Source organism: Symphalangus syndactylus, chromosome 16 (assembly GCF_028878055.3).
Source record: "Symphalangus syndactylus isolate Jambi chromosome 16, NHGRI_mSymSyn1-v2.1_pri, whole genome shotgun sequence".
Lineage (NCBI taxonomy): Eukaryota > Metazoa > Chordata > Mammalia > Primates > Hylobatidae > Symphalangus > Symphalangus syndactylus.
The window spans coordinates 93,516,021-93,531,046 of NC_072438.2; the positions used below are offsets into that span (position 1 = coordinate 93,516,021).

The window sequence follows — 15,026 nt, forward strand, 5'->3', positions numbered from 1 at the left end:
CCATCCTATCAGAGGCTGCACAGCGCTTGAGCTTGGAGGCACTACATTTCCTGCATAACTCATTTGCAGAGATAGGCTTAGGGATGATACTTAGTTAATATCATAGCATGAGACAAGCTTTCCCGAGGAGCATATCTAACATTCTGTTTTGTTACATTCTATGGCAAAATGTACATGAAAATTTTAAAAAGGAAGATTTTTTTTAACTTTTGAAAAAATATCAGAATAGAAAAATAAGACTTCAATTAAGTCATGAAACAATAGTGGTTGGAATACAGTAGGAATCTAAAGATGTGCTCCAGGGACCTCTGCACTCACCAAATGCATCTACATCCTTGGTCAGTTGAAATTAATGAAATGGACATGAACAAATGGAATATAGGATTGCAGATGGTGCTTGGTAAAAAAAGTTGCATCTTCCTTAGCTAGCACTTGGAAACCTGCTATTCCCTAGGTGAAGGGAAATTTGCTGTTATAGAGTTGGGGGTAAAATTACTTGAAGCTAATTTCTTTGAGACTCTCACCAAAGAAGGATCTACAAATTACTTAACATAATGAAGTGGTTGAGATCATAGGCTCTGGACTAGCTTGTTTGATTCTTGGGTCTTTTACAACCAGAGTGACTTTGAGCAACTTACTTATCCTATCTCAGCCTGTTTCATATCTGTAAAATGGGCTGTAGGTGCTACAGATGTGTTGAATATTCAAGGAGTTAATACATGTAAAGCACAGTGCCTGGCATACACAAAACTACCACTACATGGTATATGTCTTGCTAAGGTCTAATGTTTAATATTAAATAGTATAATACACATACCTCTAATAGAAAGTTGCATTGCAGAAATCTAGAAGATAGCACAACTACAGATAATTTATTCTAGATATATGTCTGATGCCTGTTTAAGGAAGCCTAAGAAAATATAAAAATACCTATTCATATGAAAAAGTAAAGCCACAGAACCTACATTGTTATTCATGGATCTGGTTTCTAGGCAGATTCTTACATGAATATACTCAGTCAAAATGAGCAAGTGCTTAAATGCAACACAGAGAACCTGCACCCAAAGTCCCATGTACTTTTCTAAGGATTGCAAGTTCTCGTTCTGAAATGTAGTAGAACCAACTACAGTGATCCTGGATTGAAAACGCTGCCCTTAAAGTCTTCAACTACGCCAGCCATGGCCAGAAACTGAATCACACGTTCTTACCCTGCCAAAGTGCAATTGCTGTGTGCTCTCACTATGATTTGCCCAATGCAGTTCCTTTTCTTTCCAGGGTTTGGTAACCGTTTCTGCCCTATTTTATTTGCTTCTTTCCTCTTCATTCTTTCATTAGCCATCACTTATTTCAAGTTCTTCCTCTATTTCCCTGTGCCTTTCTTATGAGCTCCTCTTTTGCCGATTCATATATTTGGAAAGAGAACATTTATAGTATCTCTTTGCTTAAGACCCTACTAACTCATGCTAGGCCAAAAGAAAACGAACAAAGAATGTCTGGTGCAGTGGTTCTCAATCTGGAAAAAAGTTGGCCCCAGGGTCATTTAGCAATATCTGGAGACATTTTGGGTTGTCACAGCTGGGGGTGGTAGGGCACTGGCATCCAGTGGATGGAGGCCAGGGGGGTCACTAAACATCCTGTTATGCACAGGGCGGCCCCTACAACAAATTATCCAGCCCAAATGTCAATAGTGCCAGTGTGGAGAAACTCTGGGGCAGTGGAGAAAAGGAAGACGAGTGCTTCAAATTACATCTTCCAAATAACTAGCTAGGGAATCTTCGGGAGATTATCAAATTCATGTGAATCTTAGTTTAATTTTTCTATAAAAATAGCATAAAGAGATTAAATCATATAGACTGCATATGCCTAATGGTAATTAAATTTCCTGTGAATAGGGCCTAATAAAGGACTATTTTCCTCCTGTGTTGCATTGTGAGGCAGCAGTTTCAGGGCTGATTCTGCCACCCAATTCAGGGAGGACAGCAGATGAGCAAGTCTTTGATTCCCTAGGCCTTCTCCTCTTGCTCACAAGATGGCAGCAGGATTGCCAAGTATCATATTCACCACATGTAACCATGTTCAAAGCAGGAAGGAAGAGAAGGAGCAGAGAAAGCTTCCTCCTCTTCATTTGAAAGGAAATAGTTTCTAGAAACCTCTTGCAGTGTCCTCTTGAGTCTCGTTGGCCAGAACTGGGTCACATGTCGGTTTCTAGACCCAGTACTGGCCTAACTGAGGGGGTTGCGATGATTGGCTTGTAGCCTAGTCGGGATTCAACCCTGGCCTCAGATATGTCCTGTTTGAGGTTCAGAAGCATGGCCGGTGGTGCCAGCCCAACTCACCATAGATTCCTCCTCCCTCTGCTCCACCTCACAATGATGAGGAATAATTCCCATAATGAATGCAAATCCCCTTTTTTTTCAAAGTACTTTCTTCATAAAAATCCATTTACCTTGGCTGGTGTCCCTACTTTAGCCTCTTTGGAAAAGTGGAAATTCTCAGGTTCCCTCCGGGACAGGAGATTATTTTAAGGAAGCACGTGGACTGGAACTCTGAGTGATTTGTGTTTCCATCTTCATTCGGTTGTCACCATCATATTGTACTTCCTTCTGGCCTCACAGTCCTAGATATTTCTATTGTCTATATCATCATGAGTTTAGGATTTCCTCATGACCTCTTAGAGCTAAGGAGATCCTAGGAACCTCCCTGCTCATTTCCTTTGTATTTTAGATGAGAAAATGGAGACCAAAGGGGCTTGGAAAGCTCTTCTTTGCCTCAAATTCTCTAATTGTCCCAATTCTGCCATCTCAAATGTTTCCGATTAATACTAGGGGGATATATAAACCTTCAAAAAAATCACAAATGCATCTGCTTCATGAAAGAGACATATGTGCAAATAACCCCCAAACACAGAAGGACCCAAGAAATCAAAGGGTGAGGCAGACAAAGTCAGTTTGTCGGTACAGGGTGAGTTTATTGGGAACTTACGGAGAGAAATATGCTCTTGGGCAGTTGCAGGACAGGTAGATCTCCGTGCCATTATTCCCAGGGCTTATATGCCATAGGGAAAGGATATACTTCAGAGAGAATGCCTAGGAATTTGCTGAAGGGCAGGGTTTGTGGTAAGTACATGCTCTTACACAAGGAACAATAGGTAAACTGGAAATCTTAGAGGCATTCCCAGAACTGGGGTTAATCAGAAGTCAACATGGTGGATTAGCATCCAAGATAGAACTGCTTTGACCTCCATAGCATCCCAACCTGAATGACCCCTCACACCTTTGAGACAGCCTTTGCAGAATTAGAAGTGATGAGAGAATTCCAGCGTGACTGATTCCAACTTGCTTTTAACATCGCAGGCTAAAGTGTTTTATGTAATTTTGTTTTGCATATAATAACACAGAGGCCAATGCCAAGATAACTATGAGAGGAATTTAGTTTACAGTTAAATTTTGAGGTAAGGAAAACTTACCGCCCTGTCCTCATATTCAGAGATTGAAACTGTATTCATAATGGTAAGGGCTTGAACTTTGCTGAAGAATAGGCATGAACAATGACCTGCTGACATTTAGCCTGCTTTTCTTTAAGCTGTTTACTGTGGATTCAGGTAACCAGGGGTCACAAGATTTATAACTTCTCTAACTTACCCCTATAGATAACACTGTAGTTGTGAAACCTAAAGAAGTGGTCTTTGAGATATTTTTCAGATTTAGCACTTCAGCTGACCGAAAGCTGCCCCATAGTCCAAGACCCCCTCTCAGGAACTGACTCAGCTGCCTGAAGGCAGTTTTAATACTCCTGTGATTTCATCAACTGTTTCAGTTCCCCAGCCCCGGCCTGCCAAAGTACTCTCAAAAACCCCTAGTCTCTGAATTCTCAGGGAGCCAGGCTTGAGGAGTTTCTTTCTGTTCTCCTCACTTGCCTGGCCCTGTAATAATTCAGCTCTTTTTTTTTTTTTTTTTTGCTGTCATTCCTGTTGTTCCCAGTGCATTTGGCATTCTGAGCGGGGGGCAAGATGAACTCTTGGAGCTGTTACACCTTCATAGAGAAGTGAGGCAAAGGATGACCAAATGTCCCAGAGAGCCTCTCAAACAGTCTCCCTCCCCACTCACTCTCTGCCTCAAGGGTCTGACCTTCCTCACATCCAATGTCCGATCCTCTTTCCCTTGTTGTCTTGTGGCCTTGGGCTCAGGTAATGAGAGGCATGGGCAGGAGGAATGAGACTGGGGTATCACTCCCTTACCCCCTTCAACTAAGGATTGCTCCAGCCACCCTGTCCTCCCTCCCACCTGCAAGCTTAGGATGGTCACAGCTCCCGTGGTGGTGTCTGCTGGGGCCTTCAGCAGCCCTAGAAGTTTTCTTAACTGAGCCCACACTGCAAAGAGTCAAAATAGTACAGACCTATATACTGTGTAACTATGACGCAAATATTCTGTCTGACCACTGTTATTGCTTGAGGCTGGCTCCATGAACAAGATATGTGCTTCTTACAGTCAAAACAATACTAGCAATGTTTGCACAGCAAGCAGGAGTCTGGATGTTAAAGCAGGCAAGGATGTGTTAGCATAGGAACTGCGTTTGCTCACAGTGAAAGTGACCTCTTATCCACTGACAAGGAGTCCTTTGGCTGGAGACAAGTGGGAGGGCTGATAAAGAGGTGAAAGGAGAATGTTGAAAATCCCAAATGGTAGGGTCTTTGCCTCTTTAACAACAGAATCTTCTATATTAGTGGCTTGAGTCACGTTGTCATGCAAGGCTTGGTTCTCCAAGAAAACACTATGGTCTTCAGGGAACCTTATGATCAGAGTAGGTGCTGTCTTTTCATCTTAGCCAACAAGGAGGCCACCGGGACCTTGGAAATGAAGATATTTTCCTCTTGGGTAGGATCCAGTGTATCACTTAGAATTGCCCTAACAGAAAACCAAATGCTGCATGTTCTCGCTCATAAATGGGAGTTGAACAATGAGAACACATGGGCACAGGGAGGGGAACATCACACATCGGGACCTGTCGGAGGGTGGGGGAAAGGGGAGGTAGAGCATTAGGACAAATACCTAATGCATGTGGAGTTTAAAACCTAGATGATCGGTTGATAGATGCAGCAAACCACCATGGCACATATATACCTGTGTAACAAACCTGCACGTTTTGCACATGTATCCCAGAACTTAAAGTAAAATATAAAAAAAGAAAAGAAAAGAATTGCTCTAACAGATGGTACAGCTCTATTCCATCCCTTTTGCCACAGTTTCTTACATAAACAGCCAGGTATGGGGAGAAATTCCCAATCCCATCCACCTTACTGGATAGAAAATGTTAGAGGGTTGGTTAGAAAGGAGGGATAGCCATAATTATAGCAATTGGATTTGGCCAATCAGTCATGTCAAAAACAATGAACACTTTTCATGTTTAGTTCTTATTGTATTTGGGGCAATGATGAATCAAAAGTAAAGTTTGCCTATATTTTTACCCACAAAATATGGTGTCGGCATTATTCTGAAATGGCGAAGTATGGGTATAGAGTGTAACTAGAAGAGAATGAACTGTATGGTACATAGAGTTGTTTCCTGTGAGTTGTTTCTTGAGAGGATGATGAGTCTTTCTGAAGGTAGTGGATGGTTCTGGAAGAGAACTCTGGCAGAGGAGTGGTGCAGCCGGCTGCAGAGGGCAAGGTGAAAGCATGCAGTTCACTCATCACCAAAGGTTTTCCTTGGTCAGGTTTTCTCAGGGATGCTTAAGTTTCCATATTAATATTAGGAGGTTTGGAGGCCGTGCACGGTGGCTCATGCCTGTAATCCCAGCACTTTGGGAGGCCAAGGATAGCTGATCATTTGAGGTCAGGAGTTTGAGACCAGCCTGGCCAACATGGTGAAACCCTGTCTCTACTAAAAATATAAAAATTAGCTGGTGTGGTCGCAGGTGCCTGTAGTCCCAGCTATTCAGGAGGCTGAGGCATGAGAATCGTTTGAACCTGGGAGGTGGAAGTTGCAGTGAGCCAAGATCATACCACTGCACTCCAGCCTGGGCAACAGAGCGAGACTCCATCTCAGAAACAACAACAACAACCACCAAAACAGGAGGCTTAGACTTAGGCCTTCTTCCCATTGCCTGTCTGAGAAGAGATCCGTTTGCTGGTTTCTGGGCATGTGATGTAAGGCTGTGCCCCTTCCAGCAGCACTGCCACCTCCTGAGCAGATTTGCTTATCAGATTTGGCAGGAAGCTGTCACTTCTTCAATGAGCCAGGTAAACACTGGTGCCTCCGCCACACCAGAGCTGGTCATGCATGTCCCAGCGATGCCATGCCCTCCCCTTGAGTGCCTTCAGAGGTGCCACACCAGCAAGCTCAGGGGGCTCTCTGATCCCTCCCCAGAGGTCCCTGCCCTGGGCTCCTCCTCACTCCTTGTTGTTGCTCCCCTGAACCACCAGCTCACCCCACACTGATGGGGAATGCCCATGTGCCCTTCCCATTTGGCAGCCTCATTCCTCTGCCCTCACCCTTTCCAGCCCTTGCCAGCCCCTCTACTTGGCTTTTCACTCTTTAAGACTCAACACAGGCCCCTCGTTGCCCTTCCCAGACCTCGTGAGCATGTTGGGTGTTCTCTCCTCTGCTCCAATAGCCCCGTTCATGAATCCATCATCAGATTCTACATGGAGTGATAATTACGTGTCTAGCTGTTTCTCACTGGCCCATGAGCTCTTAGAAGTTGATCAGAACACAGGTTTGACTGGGATATGCTTAACAAAAGGAAGCGCTGCAGCTGCTTAATAGATACTCTTTAAATATGTTCTGAATTGAATGCTTTCAGTTTGAGAGTCAAACCAAGTCTTTAATGATAAATGTTACTAAGCTTTCATTTTTTAAAGGCACATAAACATGCAATGGGGTTGTGCAGCTGTGATTTTTCACTCCAGTTCCTCTTAGTTTTGGATTTTCCAAATTAGTGGACAATTTGGCCATAACTTGATTGCCAAGTCACTAGTATCCTTCACTCCTCCTCCTCCTCTCTTCTCAGCCCTCCTCCCGTCATTCTTCTCCTTCTCCTTTTTCTTCTCCTTCCTTTCCTCCTCCTCCCCCTCCTCCTTTTCCTTCTTCTTCTTCTTTCTCTTCTTTTTCTTCTTCTCATTTTCTGTCTCCTCTTTCCCCCTGCCTCCCTCCCTGCTTCTTCCTCACCATCTCCAGCAATCACCTCTGCTGCTTTATGTTGAAATACTCCCTTATGCAATCTTTTTCTTTTCTTTTCTTTTCTTTTCCTTTCTTTTTTTTTTTTTTTTTTTTTGAGGTGGAGTCTCACTCCCTCCCTCAGGCTGGAGTGCAGTGGCATGATCTCAGCTCACTGCAAGCTCCACCTCCTGGGTTCACGCCATTCTCCTGCCTCAGCCTCCCGAGTCGCTGGGACTACAGGCGCCCGCCACCACGCCAGGCTAATTTTTTGTATTTTTAGTAGAGACGGGGTTTCACCGTGTGAGCCAGGATGGTCTCGATCTTCTGACCTAGTGATCTGCCCGTCTCGGCCTCCTAAAGTGCTGGGATTGCAGGCGTGAGCCACCGCGCCCGGCCCTTTTTCTAATTGCAACAACAACAAAAAAAAATTCTAAAGGAATTTTGATTGTCTTATGAGGGATTTTTAATTTTTACTCTATTATGTGTTCAGCTTTAACCTTTCCTGACACCTCTACTTGGTTTTGCTTCCTAGACCAGGAATCTCACCGTGGATGGACACTTTGGCGTGTGGTCTCCGTGGACGCCTTGCACACACACGGATGGCAGCGCTGTGGGATCCTGCCTCTGTCGAACCCGCCCCTGCGACAGCCCAGCCCCGCAGTGTGGTGGCTGGCAGTGTGAGGGCCCTAGCATGGAGATCACCAACTGTTCCAGGTGTGCCCCTCAGAACACGCCAGTTGTGTTGCTGTGTACTAAACTCAGATTCTCAAGGAGTTTGGGACATCGTTTATAATATAACTCCCTTTTAGAGAGAACTGTGGTGAAACACCAGGGACATTCACCATTTAAAAATTACATGATTTTTGGAAGGAGATTTTAAACTATAAATTGGATTACAGATCTACACTTATTCATATACTCTTCATTAGATTAGGAAAAGTATTTACAATTTGGACAATATGATTGGCTTTGTTTAAGGAAAACATCCATATTATTTAATAATCTTTTCATGGAATATATCTACGAATATTCCGTTAGGGGTAGGACATAATAACACTAGGTTAGGAGGCAGAAGAAGCCAAGTCCTTGATCAACTTGCTCCACTCCATAGGATATTGGAGCTCAGAGCACCTCACCTCAGCTAACGTTAGGCACTGGGTAATCAAGAGAGCAGTTTAAATAACATAACCTATTGAATAGCTTTCCTGTTGCTTCCGCTTACTGTGGTGGTGGTTGTTTTATTTTTTATTTTTACAACTAAATTCTGTTTGCTCTCCAGCCCCTGCACCTATAACACCATGATCACAGAAGAATTTTAAAACAAGTATCAGGAACACTTCTGAGATCAGTCTTTATGCTTCTTTGTCACTTGTTCATTAATTTGCAGTATTTTTTAAACATATTATCTGCTTTCCATGAGCCCACTTAGAATGACAAAAAAAAAAAGTCTCTAGGACAATTATTTGTGAAGTCACTAACAGTGGAAATCAGATTGGGTGATCACATTGTAGGAGAGCCCAGGTCAGGCAGGCACACGCCCCTGAGGGGAAGCGGGCCAGGAAAGTAAAGTGCGGGCGCAAAAGGCCGACTTTGCCCTCTGCTCACATTTTTCTCACCACCAAGGTGAAAGGAGCAAATCAGGGCCGCAGAGGTTAGGGGTTTTTTTGTTTTATTTTGTTTTGTTTTGTTTTGTATTACAGAGGACACAGGCATATATCAACATTGTATTATGTACCCTATGCTTTGTATTAAATGAAATGATTTCCACAGATGCCTGGCTAAAACTTAAAAAGCTATCAAACTGCTGTTGTTTGAAGATTACAACAAGTAGCTAATACTCTTTGCTCATATTGTTTAATGGAAAAAGAAGACTATCAAATGAATTGCTGTAACTTATTTATTGATATGTCTTCAGTTCTTGCTCTAGTTGGAAAGTCATTTTCTAAGCAGAGCTGCAATGCAACTAGTAGTTATTTTAAGATTAAAAATCTAGCAAGTGAACAAGTTTGAATGAGGCTTTAAAAGCATAAGTGGATTGCTTTGTACTAATAATCATGAAAATGACCCCCTCCTGATCTCCGTTTACTTTATGTGACTTGTTTGGTCACTGTGTCTGCCTCTAAGCAGCATTTAGAAGTATGGAAACTCAGGTCTGGGTAATAGACATACACGTGTAAAGCTGCCTTCACTTCTTTCCTCAGATATTCTTTTCCTATTACTTATACACACTTTTATTTACTTACTACCTTGTATACAAACATGTTCCATATATTGTAAATGGAATAGTCATAAAATTTCACATTTGTGGCCTGGCATGGTGGCTCATGCCTGTAATCCCAACTCTTTGGGAGGCTGAGGTGGGCAGATCACCTAAGGTCGGCAGTTCAAAACCAGCCTGACCAACATGGAGAAAACCCATCTCTACTAAAAATACAAAATTAGCTGGGCATGGTGGCGCATGCCTGCAATCCCAGCTACTCGGAAGGCTGAGGCAGGAGAATCTCTTGAACCCGGCAGGTGGAGATTGCAGTGAGCCGAGTTAGCGCCACTACACTCCAGCCTAGTGACAGAGTGACACTCTGTCTCAAAAAAAAAAAAGAATCCATCCACATTTGCTAGAAGATTTAAGAAATGAAGAGTTTCCAAACAAATTTGAAAGCACCATTTGCTGCATGATCTAATAACTTTTTTCATATATAATGAAACTTTGCAAATTAAATGTAATTTATTTATACTAAAACTGCTATTTAAATTTTTAAATATAATTCAGTGAATAACATGGATAATTTTTAAGACTGTAGGTAGCAGGGTATAAGATACTAGCTGATTTTCTTTATCAGAAATGTGGGAAGATTTGTCTTATTGTGTGATAATTTTGGTTATATTATTATAGAGCAGTTTTATTATAATGTCATACATAAAGCTATTATACATATTTTATTAAATCATTAGGTTTCAGTAAAGTAGGAAAACATGAAATATTCTAAGAATTTTCTCAGAAAAATTTTATTTGAAATTATTTTTAATATGATATATTCAACATATTATTTATAGCAAGACCTTCAGTGGCATGGTTGTTGACCCCCATGTTTTAAAAGGAAATACATAAAGTAAAAATGAGAATTAATGTGAGCTAATATCTTTTAATAGGAAATGTAAATCTTATGGGTGAAGGTGACAAATATCCAAAGAAATGCATATGTGGTTGCAGAAGTAAAAAAATTCTGTATGAAGTAGACCGTCTATGTGGAAGTTTGGAATCTGGATTTAATATATGTTTTAACACATAAAATTAAAAAAAAAAACCTATGTATTTTTTAATAAAAGGAACAACGTGTTAAGGGGGACACTTAAATTATAACCAGTCTGAATACAGGCATTTTAAGGAAAAAATACAATCCTAAAACATTTCCAGAGCTGTCAATAGAATTAAAAAATTTTTTTAAATTCGTTCATCCTATTTTTATTTTATATTTTTATATATCTACATTACTCTGTATGTGTAATAACATAAATACACATGGTTAGTTATATGCAGTTTGCACTTCTTATTTGCACTCTTTATGTCTCTGTCAGTTTGTTAAAAGATAGCCTATAATCTGAATTTAAACATCCTTTTTAAATTTTTAATAAAGTTTGTTTTAAAGCTTTGAATATTCTAACAGTACAACATTTTCGTTTTAAAGCTTTGATAATTATTCTAACAATACAACACTCTATCAATCTGATGCTGTCAGGAGAGTTACTGATTTTCACTATTATTAATAGATTTTAAAAGAAAGCATTTTAGGCAGTTTTAGATGAGCATTTTGTCCAAAGGTGCACTTCTCATCGATTATAAATGATATATAATACAAGTCCAAAAAATCATAAACTGTAGAGGTGTAGGGATCCATTTCTAAATGCTTTTCAGTGAAATAACCTTATTCTTTATTAGTTTAATATTTTCATAACTCAAGTGTTTTGATAGTTTCAAATATAGTCCATTATTTATAGTGCACTTAAAACTTTATTCTCAAATTTCCTGTCTTGGCTATAAACCAGATGCCTGGGGGCTGCAGACACAGGAATTGAGATTCACAGGGTGCAGTCCATTCAGTCCCCTGGCTGGTGGTTTCTCTCCCCAGCAGCCCCAAGCATGATCCTCCTGGGGAACACAGGCATTTGGCCGTGGGTGCAGACAGGGCCTGGACTCTGAGCCTGCCTGACCTAATGATTGCATCGCTTCCCTTCCCTCAGGAACGGAGGCTGGACTCCCTGGACCTCGTGGTCTCCCTGCAGCACTACCTGTGGGATCGGCTTCCAGGTGCGGCAGCGCTCCTGCAGCAACCCCACTCCCAGGCACGGGGGCCGGGTGTGCGTGGGACAGAACCGCGAGGAAAGGTACGTGCCCTCTGCTGCCAGCACCGCCAGCCTCACGCTTACTCTCATTCCGGCCAGGTCGAGTTCCCCGCGGTTTTAGTTTTGGATCTGCCTGAGCTTATGTGTGGCATCCCTTTCTGCTGAGCCAGTCGTCCTCTTCTTTTCCTGGCATCCTTTAATTTTGATCAAAGCCTCGTCGACAGCATCACTGGGCCGCTCTGGTGCCTACACAGCTGGGTTGGCTCCGCTGAGCAATTGCCAAGGGATTAGAGTACCCAGGGACCTCTGTGCTGTGCTAGGCTCCCGGAGACTCTGGAAGTACGTCTGCAGGAGACTTACTCTTGTGAGAATTTAACCAGACCAATCTCAAAGCTTCAGTTCCAAGGAGGACCTAAGAAGGTCCCGGATGCAGACACTATTGGACGGGTGAGATAGGGTTTTCATCAGAACTCAGTTAATCCTCTGGAAGGCATGGGAGGGCATATTCAGAAATACCCTCAATGAAGCTGCAGCACAACCCAAATTGGGGGGTCGTTTTCCACGTGTATTTTGAGCTTTCAGCACATCATGGCGACATTTTGATTTAGTCTTGGATTTAACAATTTGTTTCTTGGTGTAGAATTAGACGTTCGGTTTCAGGCTCAACCTCTGCGATCGTAATCATTGAATCTGTTTTGCAAGATCATTGAATCTGTCTTAATATGCACTAAATATACTATTAATGTTTATTCTAATTTGTCACTATTGGGAAAGAATTCAAGTAGGTAAATTTCATAGTGCTTTCAGGATTCTTATTCAGCTATACTAATATAAACTTATTGAATGGCTTTCAATGCATTTTAATTAAAATATAGTAGGTTTATATTTGATGACATGAGCTCAGTGGAACCTCGAATAAAAATATTGTATATAGTTATTTGCTATGCATTTAGTATTTATACGAACAGAGCCAACAGACTTACTGTTTAGATAGCTCTCTATTAGGTATTTATTACAACCTAAATCAACTAAGGAGAATCATTCCTTTTTTTCTTCAAGTGTGTTCCTCACTTGCCAATTAAGATTTCACTCCTTTTGACTAACAGGAAATGGAGATGATTTTTACCAAGCAGGGTTTGTCATTTTTGAAGCAGTCCCTGAGACAGTCTTGTGTAAGCCTGTCATTTTCTAACACCAGTTGATAAGTGGGAAAGCCTATTATGGAAGAATTGTCTCCCTATTATCTCCAAGCCTTGTACAATTTTAAATTGGGTGGAAGTTTTTAAACGCTATAAATTGTCACCTAGGACAGGTTGAACATTCCTAATCTGAAAATCTGAAACCCAATATGCTTCAAAATCCAAAACTTTTCTAGCACTGACATGATGCCACAAGTGGAAACTTCCGCACTGGTTTTTTGACTTTTGCAGTCAAAATGCAGCCAAAACTTTGTTTTATGCAAAAAATTATTTAAAATATATAAAACTACACCCAGCCTTTGTGTATATGGTATATTTGATGTTTGAATGAATTTTGTATTTAGACTTGTGTCCTATCCCCAAGATATCTCATTATTTATACACCAATATTCCAAAATCTGAAACAATGTGAAATCCAAAACACTAATGGTCCTGAACATTTCAGCTAAGGGATACTCAACCTGTACAGCCCATCCAGGCAAAGTCACTTCCATCTGTGCAAAGGCTTCCCTAGAGTCAAGGCACCACCACAAACTTAGCATGTGTTATCACCATTCCCAGGCTGATCACACAGGAAAGAAGAGGCTGATTAACACTGTGGCTAACATATGTGTACGTTTCCATCCACATAGGATTTTTCATACAGCGGTGTCTTCAGGAAAAGATGAGGAATAAAGATGACAAGTGTGTTTGAGGGACTTATATGTAAAATATTCCTTTTGTAAAGAAGAAATGTTCATTTGTAGATTAGCATTTGCTCAATGGAGGAAAATGTGAATTTAAATAATGGATAGTAAGAACAGGGACTATGTAAAATTTTTATAAAACCTAAGCTTTTCTATCGAATAGTCTTTCTAGGGGGCTACTGGGAGATTAATGAAAACCAGAAAAACCAAGTACCTAAAGTTTCCTCTGTGGTCTTCATAAGCAATAGGTTCTTAGATGTCTCTGCCATGTTATATGAAAGGTCTCTTCACCTAAGAAATATAAAAGCATTCTGATTCCAACAATGCAGATGTTTGAGGACTAAACTCAAGATTGAAGGAGACTATGATCTCCGTGGGAGAATACAAAAGACTAAGAACTAGGCATACAAAATAATTAATAAATGTATATCATATTTATTTAAACACCATCAACCCTCAAGAAATCCTGGGTAGCCACAAGATAATGAATTGATCTTCCCAAAAGATTCCCTAAGTTAATGGTTGGTTTATAGTTAGTGATTTTTCACCTGGGACATCTCCAGTGTGTGGAATTATTCAATGGGAGCTTTGTTGCAACAAAAATCTCAGAAGTATTTACATTACTTTTTTTCTGAAAAATAACTCTAGCTTAATTTTTACATGTACTTTAGAATGTATAGACAGTTTGTTTTTCTCTTCTGACATTTCCTTGAAAAGATTTTCTGGAGTAGCAAGAACTGAGTAGAAGTACCAACTCCCACAGAGGCTACTAACAAAAGGAAGAAATGGATGTGTGTAAATAGTATCAAGATGCAAATGTTATTATCTGTGCTAGTTTCCTACTGCTGTGTAATAGTAGTTCCATAAACTTTGTGGCTCAAAACAACACACATTTCTTTTTGAAATCTCATAGTCCCATTGGGTCAGGAATTCCTATATGGCTTAGCTAGATCCTCTGCTTGGGGCCTCAGCAGGCTTCAATCAAAACATGGGCCAGAGCTGTGGTCTCATCTGAGGCTCCACTGGGGAAGGATTCACTTCCAAGATCATGTGGTTGTTGTTTGTATTCAGTTCTTTGTGGGCTGTCAAACTGCAGACCTCAATTCCTTACATAGTTGTTATCTAGAGACCACTCTCAGTTTCTTACCAAGCGATCCTTCCTGGTGCTGTCACGTGCCTTTTAAAATCCAGCAAGAAAGACAGTCTTCTTGCAAGATGGGCGTTACAAACTTATGTGACATAATCACAAAAGTGACATCTCACCCGTTTGCCATATTCTGTTGGTTGGAAGTAAGACACAGGCCTCCACAACCTAGAGGAGGTGATGACATGGGGTATGAATATCAGGAGGCTGAGCTCACTAGGGTCACCATAGAGTCTATCTGCCAGAGTTGATTCTCTGTTCCCCAGTCATTCACATCCCTACCCCTCACATGCCAAATGCATTTCACCCACTTTCAAGGTGCCTCAGTCTTATCCCACTAAGCCATCTTCCCAAAGTCCAGAACCTTATTATTTACATCAGGCCCACCTGTGGAAGAGGCTGTCTGGATGTAGTTCTCATTGGTCTATTAATCTCTAAAGCCAAATGGAGAAGTTATCTGCCCCTAACACACTTGGAAAGTCAGGCAAAGGATAACAGC

The 15,026-nt window shown here is 41.2% G+C and overlaps 1 protein-coding gene across 1 annotated transcript in view; it reads left to right on the plus strand.

The window, feature by feature from the left end:
- The window catches only part of SEMA5A (semaphorin 5A), a 505,802-nt gene that overhangs the window by 411,121 nt on the left and 79,655 nt on the right, over nucleotides 1-15,026 (plus strand). Inside the window, exons 14-15 of the mRNA XM_055246035.2 lie at nucleotides 7,690-7,871; nucleotides 11,397-11,540. Of these exons, the coding sequence (XP_055102010.1) occupies nucleotides 7,690-7,871; nucleotides 11,397-11,540 (326 nt within the window). The remainder of the gene's footprint in view (nucleotides 1-7,689; nucleotides 7,872-11,396; nucleotides 11,541-15,026) is intronic.